The sequence below is a fragment of the Egretta garzetta genome, unplaced genomic scaffold (assembly GCF_000687185.1).
Source record: "Egretta garzetta isolate BGI_Z169 unplaced genomic scaffold, ASM68718v1 scaffold21, whole genome shotgun sequence".
Taxonomy (NCBI): Eukaryota; Metazoa; Chordata; class Aves; order Pelecaniformes; family Ardeidae; genus Egretta; species Egretta garzetta.
Window position 1 is genome coordinate 1,487,743 of NW_009258668.1, and position 8,115 is coordinate 1,495,857.

At 39.1% G+C, this 8,115-nt stretch overlaps 1 protein-coding gene across 1 annotated transcript in view; it reads right to left on the reverse strand.

Annotated features, from left to right (window-relative positions):
• Nucleotides 1-8,115, reverse strand: part of SOS2 (SOS Ras/Rho guanine nucleotide exchange factor 2) — a 52,917-nt gene that overhangs the window by 23,289 nt on the left and 21,513 nt on the right. The window contains exon 8 of the mRNA XM_035888432.1: nt 5,981-6,079. Within this exon, the coding sequence (XP_035744325.1) occupies nt 5,981-6,079 (99 nt within the window). The remainder of the gene's footprint in view (nt 1-5,980; nt 6,080-8,115) is intronic.

Consider the following 8,115-nt stretch of genomic DNA (forward strand, 5'->3'; position numbering starts at 1 on the left):
TTTCTTTCAGATTTGTCTAATTTATGGAAGGGTAGGAAGACTGACAAACATTCTTACACAGTGCTATCTACAGTACTCGGTGACTTCAAGTCCATGAGAGAGTTATCACTCTCAAAACTAGCTGTGCACGTAACTAAAAACGTTTGTCAGATATTCAGGAAAAGTCAGTAGGTGCTCAACAGGAGGGAGTTTAGAAAGATAACCCCTTAACCTTGTACCGAAAGCCAGTGCAAATTGTCAGACACTGTTTTTCCTGTTATCTTTTCAACAACGTCCTGTTTCACAACTGATTTTATTAAATAGTTCGGAGGTTTGAAATAGCCAAGAATTAAACTGTGGTTTATGTAACTATATGTAATGTTCCTTCAATGAGTCAATCTCAAAATTTCTGAGCATATTTAAGACAGAATGACCAAGTTTCTCTCTCTGCTTCTTACCGTTCTAAATTCTGCCACCTTCAGCAAACTCATCTATTTCAAGGAGAAATGTCAATTTTGCATGGTGCAAATTAACATAGTAAAAAAAAGTCTGAAATTCAAGATTTGCTACTAATAGCAAAATGTAAATAAAAGTAAGAATCAGCAAATTTCCTTTATAAAGACTAGAGCCATCTCTACCACTAGGCAGAAACTTCCAGAATTAGGAAATTCAACAGGCTTTCATACCGTCTCCATAGACTTGGTAGCAATACGCTTGGAGCAAAGCCTAGTCACAGAGTTCCTCTTTTTGGATCTTTTTAATACTACTGATATAAATACGAGAGATTTTTCTTTTTAACCCCTTTCACGCTAAAGATCATATGATTTTTTTTATTTTTTTTTTAAAGAAAATTCAAGCAAATAGATTGCCGGGCAAAATCAAGACAATATGCCACGCAGTTTTGGATAAACTCTGTTTTACCTACATACTTTAAGAGAAATCTTACTTACAATCACTCAGCATGGCAGAAGCCTTCTTTTCCTTTCCCCACTACGTTCCCTCAGCAAGGATATGTAGCTTCCTCTAAAAGTAATTGAGAGAACAGGATTTGACCAGATTGGTCCACTCTCTTCATGTAATTTAAATCACTAGAATTTTTCTTTTTCACATGCCCAAACAACCTCCATCTTGCATATTAAGAGAAATGAAAGTTTCATGGCCAAAAATTTGTGGGAAGTTTATGAGCTGAGGAACAGTACAGGGAAGGGAAAAATGTCTACCTCTGTGGAAGCCCTTCTTCTCCTTCCTATCAGCCACAGAAACGCAAAGAACATAAAAATGGTGTGAAAAGATGACAAGTGCAAAATCCTAAAGGTGGGAAAAGCTATCGAGTCTGATAAAATACTCTTTTCTCCTCACATGTCCTGAGTAGAATTTCTTACATCCCCTTTTCAAAGGGAGCTGTGTTTGACACTTGACAGACATCAAATGGCACGTCTTGCTTTTTTGGTATTAAAAAAGAAAAAAAGAAGAAGAAGAAAAAAAAAGATATACACATTTGGAAGCAATCCAATCCATTTCTACACCTTTATGCAGAGATTCCTGAAGATTAGGCAGATTACCTGAAGCATATCTCGTTCTCTGTAATCACTGGACTAACATCTGCTTTTCCAAATGCCCGTTCTTAACAAGCATCTTTCCAATTAAACAGCAGATGCAAAAGCACAACGTTCTTGCTAGACAGAGAAAAGACGTAAATCTTTAGAAAAAGGAAAAAAGGGGTCCTGCTTATGCCAGATATATTTAAAATACCAGTGATGATAAACCAAGAATATTAACTATTCAATTTACTGTACAGAAAAAAATGACAGAAAATAGTAATGAACACTGTTCGCTTTAAAAAAATGTACCATGGTGCTTCTGTAGAATACGGACCGTGGTTTCTCTGTCAAGTCAATAGATGTCAACCATTAGGTAACAGCAGAAAAGATCAAAAGGCAAAATTTCCTATGTTTTGGATTCCTTGATAACAACGTAGTGAGTCACATGCAGGAACTGGGGATAATCTTCTGCCTGCAAGTCATTCAGATGGATTGTACGACCCCTTGAGTTCTCTGCACTGCATTCAATGAATAAAGTTTCCTGGAATTTTGCTATCAACAGAGACATTTATGAAAACATATCTGGAGCTTGAAAGTCTGACGAAACACTAAGCTCTCCTCTACGCTGCCAGCACTAAGGTGTTCATGCTTGGAAATGTCAAGCATACTGCTTTAAACTCCGAATACTCAATTAAAGCTGTCACAATCAGAATGTATTCGAGTTACTTTTTTGCAAGATCACAGAATCATTTAGGTTGGAAAAGCCCTTTAAGATCATCAAGCCCAACCGTTCCCCTAACGCTGCCATCCCAAAGCACCTCATCTGCCTGGCTTTTAAATCCCCCCAGGGTATTCCCTTTCCGGGAAGAAATTTTCCCTAATGTCCAACCTAAACCTGCCCTGGCGCAATTTGAGGCCATTTCCCCTCGTCCCATCGCTCATTACTTGGGAGAATCTAACAACGTGTGATCACTAGCACTATTTTTTCCTTACACAACAGTTTTATTTCTTTAGCGTGACTTCCTTCAGCCTTTCCATCACGAGTCATTCTGAAACAACCTCCAGCAGGTTCATTTTCTGTCAATACCTGAACAAGCAATCAACATTACAGCAGACAAACCAAACAAATTCAACACAGGGATCTCCAAATGATGTAGAGCCGCTGCACAAACAGGTTTTTGTACCAAGGAGAAAAGTTCTGCAGCTTGAAAGAATTTTCAAGCTTTTCACGCTTTAATTTCACTCATTTTTTAGTTTTGCTTTTTTGCAAAAGAACAAACATCAAGGCCTGTGCTTCTATAAATAAGTCATGGTTTTATTTACCTCCCAATTCAGTAGGGTTTTGGGGTAACTTTCTTTAGCAGCAACAGCCTCAATCTTAGCTTCTCTCCCTACTGAAGTCATGAATATATTTTGAGTATTCTGTTGCTTTTCTGCTTCCATTTTTGTTAGGTCTTTTTCAACCAAGGTTCCTAGAGACGAATACAATGGTAACAGGGAAGCGGTACCAACAGTTTATAATATATTAATATTGTTGAATAAATACTTTCTCTACCCCTAAAACCACTGCTTTATAAAAAACACTGCTTCAAATTTAGGACGTTTTCAAAATACAACATAAAATTCAAATTTTAAACCTGCAACTGAAGTGATCACAAGTGGTTCTGTATTTACCATTATTCACTACAGAGTGATACGCTCTACGCTCACAAGGTTGGAAAGACTCGAGACAGCCAAGTGTCAGCCCCTGCAGCTGAATTCTATTCAGAAATCTTGTATATTGTGGATAAAGGTCATATTTCATAATTTTCACTACTAAAATTCCCTGGTTAAAATCAGTATCATATATGTCACACAGCATCTTGCTGTATTATCCAAGTTAAAAACAAATAAAGGAAACAACTAGATGTTTTTGCACTCTCTGCCAGACTTTATTCTTCAAAAATACGACGCAATTTTAAGAATGTGCGCGTGTAACCTGTTCCTATCAATATTAACTGGAGTTCTGAGCAGACTCAGAGTCCCCAAGAGACAGAAAACTCTTGCAGCACTACAGACTGAAGACAGGCTATCAAAAACAAATTATCTTCTCTGTGCCATGGTTTAAAACATAAATAGTAACCACCCTTTCCTGTCACTGAAGAAAAAAATACCAAGTTGGCATGCAAAGTATTTAATCTTAAGTTTTGAGAACACACAAAACTCTGCTCAGTAAGGCATGTGTGTTAATGGTTCCCGACAAAGCGGACAAACTCTAAACACTTAACTGATTTTACAAGCTGCGTAGCTTCTCCCAAAGCTGCGGCGTATGATTTCAGTCTTTAATTTCATACTGATGCACTCCATTTCCCAGCTTTAAGGCACAATGGGTCATTAATTAGCCTGACCTTCAGCATAATACAGGTCACTAATCCAATTACGTCTTTTAAATGTGAAAGACGAACATTTTAAGAAGTTCCAGAGAGTTATCGTATGCAACGGACCCTTACGGAAAGGGAAGTTACACTATTTTGAGAGACGTATTCACGAAGCGCTCAGCGCTCACTTCACAGCAAGGCTGGCAGCGCCGTGCTTCTGCTGTCACCCTCCAGTTCTTTGACTGCTTTATTTTCTTTTGGAAGAATGTTCTTATAGAAACATAAGCTTTATGAAGGCAAATATTAAAACTATGGCAATGTAAAGTTTCTGTTCTCAACAGAGTCAGTGCAGTGGTCTAGAGAAAAGTTCACTGAGGGTTAGGGTTGTTTTGGGTTGGTTGGGGGGTTTTTTAGGCTTTGTTAACTTTTTTCTAAACTGGCTATCAATAGAAATGCTTAGAGTGTTAAAATTTATCGGGACCACTTGCATTTAAATATCTTTACAAAATACTGGTACTCCATACATTGGAGATGTGCAGTTCACGGGTCAAAATAAATCATGCTTATTTTTACTTATCTAAATCAGGACATGCTGAAAATCACAGCAGACACAATGAAAACAAGACTGAACTTGGGGGTAAAAAAAAAAAAAAAAGGCAAGAAAAAAGGGAGTAAGTGCTAGATATTAACTACAGATCTGGCCTTAAAACAATTGCTATTTTTTGGCTTGAGATTCTTTTGAGAAAATTCTAATGGTATTATACATAAGTCCTATGTTGCAAAGTTTTCTTTCATACAAGTAAACCCTTTGAAATACAAAGGAAGAGCACACAACACGCCTGTCCAACACGGCCAGTATCACTTTTTACGCTGAGAACTTAAAAAGTGTAATTTCTGTTGCTATTAACAAAATGTCAGCTATAGCCACAGGATATTTCACCTGTTTCATTTAAGTATATCCCAGTTAGTTAATAATTCACTTACCCTCGTAAGCATTACAAACTTTCCCAACACAATGAGGCAAATCGAAACTTTCTTTACGTTATCCTCAGCTACTTAAAAAAAGCTCCGATCCAAGTATTTTTCAAGATCCTGCATTTTCTACAGCAACACTATTTTTTCTTATTCAAGAATGATTATTATAGATCTCAGATGTTAAATTTCTGCTGACTGCTGGCCTCTCTTCTCATAACTCACAGCAAAAACATTTGCTTGTAAGCAAAAAGACACACGCTCAGTTATTTTTTGGCTTTTAGCTGTTATACCCAAGGGAAATATCTACTGATGTGAACCACCTTGCTAGTATACATCAAAATAAAATATGTGCAAGTGATCTGTGGTCAAACCAATAGAGGCTGTTCTAAAATAAGTTAATGCCTCAATAGGCAGAATTTTTCACAAATACGGACTAGATGCCAACCTAAACATCTTGTATGGTAAGACCCCTGAAAAGTGTCCTACAGGAATGACTTTTTATCATTTGAATCAGAATTCCATAAAGCCTGACATTTCATCAGTGTCATTTCTCACAAGACAGAAAGTAAGAAAATTATTTTCATTTCTCCTCAATATGGAGAAAGCGTGGTATGCTATGAAACAGCAAAAAATACCATTTATCTCTTCCATTTAGGACTCAGGACAAATGGTTTTAAGACTGGAGTATTCTGACTCCGCTGAAAGGAAATGCCTCCCCAGCCCCCAAAATAAGATCAGCTGAGCTGCAACTGGAGTGTGACTTGGGACAGAGAACACTGATCTGAATTATGCTTAGCTTTTTCTGAACGGACAAAAAAATTCAGAACTTAAGGAAAGAAGAAATTAAGATTTTCATATTCCGTTTTTAACTGCATTAGAACTCAAGTTCAGTAACTGTTTCATCAAATACAGTTACTTCAAATGTTCACATCAGAGCAACAGATGCTTTTGAAGACTTTTTTTACATTATTTTACCTTTTAGACTTACATTAACTGGTGTCAAATGAATGTTTTCATATCTTTCAGTTTTCAGAAGCAGTAAGTAAAGTCTAATCGCCTATTTAAAAGCTGAGATTCTCCACATTAGGAAATGTTTTCAGCAGGAAACAAGAGTGTGGCATCATTTACCTGCAGTAACTCAAAGTAGTGCAAACAGTGATAGACCGGGATAAGCATGAGTCGTGGGAGGACGTATCGCACAGCTTCTTTAAACCCTTCAGCAGTAGACTGAAAAGGAAAAATAAACAGGATTACTTACACTGAAATACTCAAAATGGGACTGGACAAGGCCCTGAAGTTAGCACTGCTCTGAGCAAGATGGTTGTGCTAGACACATCCAGGGTGTCCCTTTCGATCGACGTTACTCTATGCTTACACCTAGTAGTAAGGAAGACAATAAAGTATGCAAAAACATTTTTGTCTAGTGAGGCTCTCTGTAAGATTCAGAGACGCATAAATGCTCTGACATCAAGGAAACGGAACCTGTGAACACCCTCTTCCAGGCACTGCAGCACCCTTCTCCATCAACGGCTTCGGGTGGGTTTTGATGCACGCTCACTAGCGAACCCAGAGCTCTGCAAACACCCCTAGCCCCCACAACAAACGCTGGCCCAGTCTGCCTCCTAAAAATGGTAACCAGGTGGACGGTCCATATTTTTGCCAGAAGTAGCAAATCAAATATAAGAAGCTAGAGGGCCGAATTACACGCATGTCATTTATAAGCGTCCTTTAATTCACGTAGAGGTGCTCACAGCGCAATCCCTAGCACCTTTGTATTTCAGCCCTTGCCTGCAGAACTCAATTAATAACATTAGTGCAGGGTGACAACGCCTAAGAATAATGCACTGTCTATAGCTAAGCCGCACGCCTTATTCCCCAGTCAGCAGCCGCATCCCAGAACGCAGAAAATGCTTGAATGTAGCTGGAAAAAAGCTCATACCCATTTCCGAACTAACACGCTTTCCCCTGGGCCACAGTTTGCTGCAGAATTTGAAGAAAACGCTGGAACGTTAAAGACCAGCCAGGACTCCCACACAACCTAATGAACTTGTCACCAACTTCTCTCTAATGTCCTCTCCTCCCAATTACGTATGCTGTGCTTCAATTTACGTCCAATATACCACAGAAATACAGAGGTCTCATCAAGTACTGAAGAAATTAATATTGGTATCTCCTCTCTCTCAGAAACTGAAGTTTATGACTTAGAAAATGGAGTTTGAAATCTTCTCCCATTCCCAGCAGTTAACTAACAGAATACTCCGGGTTGTAAGATGAGGAGAGGCTTTCCAAAGGACTGCGAAATCCCTGCCATCTTCCATGTCAAGATAACTATTGAACAGAAACTGAATTACCTCATCTCCTTTTGGGAGATGACCTCTCCCCGCCCCCCGTTTAAGACTTCTGGCTGCATCTCTCTGCAATTGCCAGAGGCAGCTCATGGCCCAGAGCGTGGACCTCCGCCTTCACTCCATGGCTTGGAGAAGAAGCGTGAAGGAACATCCCTGTGAAAGCCCAAACCTTTCTATGGTGACGAGAGTCAGAAAGGAGGTCAGATTCACTGTCAAATGACTCAATTATCAATTTAATCTGGAATAGGGCTTTGGGCTTTCAGTTTGATAGGGAGGTAGGTAAAGGGCCTTATTTCATTCACCAAGTAATATTTAAGAGTGAGATGATTCAGCTTACCAAGTGCTCAGAGCCGAAGGGGAACCACTCGCCCTGAAGGAATCTCAGCTTGCAGAGACCCGGGGCCCCCAGTAAAATGGACAAACTAAACTCTGCTATCATGGGTTTAGCTGAGAGCACCACTGACCCACCACTGGCTCAGCAGCCTCTCTAAGTGCGTTTCTGAACATAAGCTCAGTCTTCTGAACAGTAGTCTTTAATAGATCTGCCACGAAAATTTAAAAAAATCACAGATAATCTTGCTGGATAGTCCTATTAAAGAAATAATTCAAGAAAAAATGCCAGTCCCAGCCTCAATGCCAAACAAGGGGGCCTGGGATACAAGGAAGAAAATAAAAATATTGTGCTTGGGTGCCTGTGTTTGGCTTTAAAAGGCAAAACAGAAATAGGAGTGGCAGGTATGAGAAGTCACCTTCTGTTCTCAAGGAAGAGTCTGATGTGAGGACAAAAAAAAAAACCAAACACAAAACCTCAAAAAGACTCATGGGTGGGTCAGAGCTATGTCCAGTTCTTACAGGAAGAAGCAGAGTCCAAGTATCTTATACCGAGGTCAGAATCTAGAGGATTTCTTCCTCAGC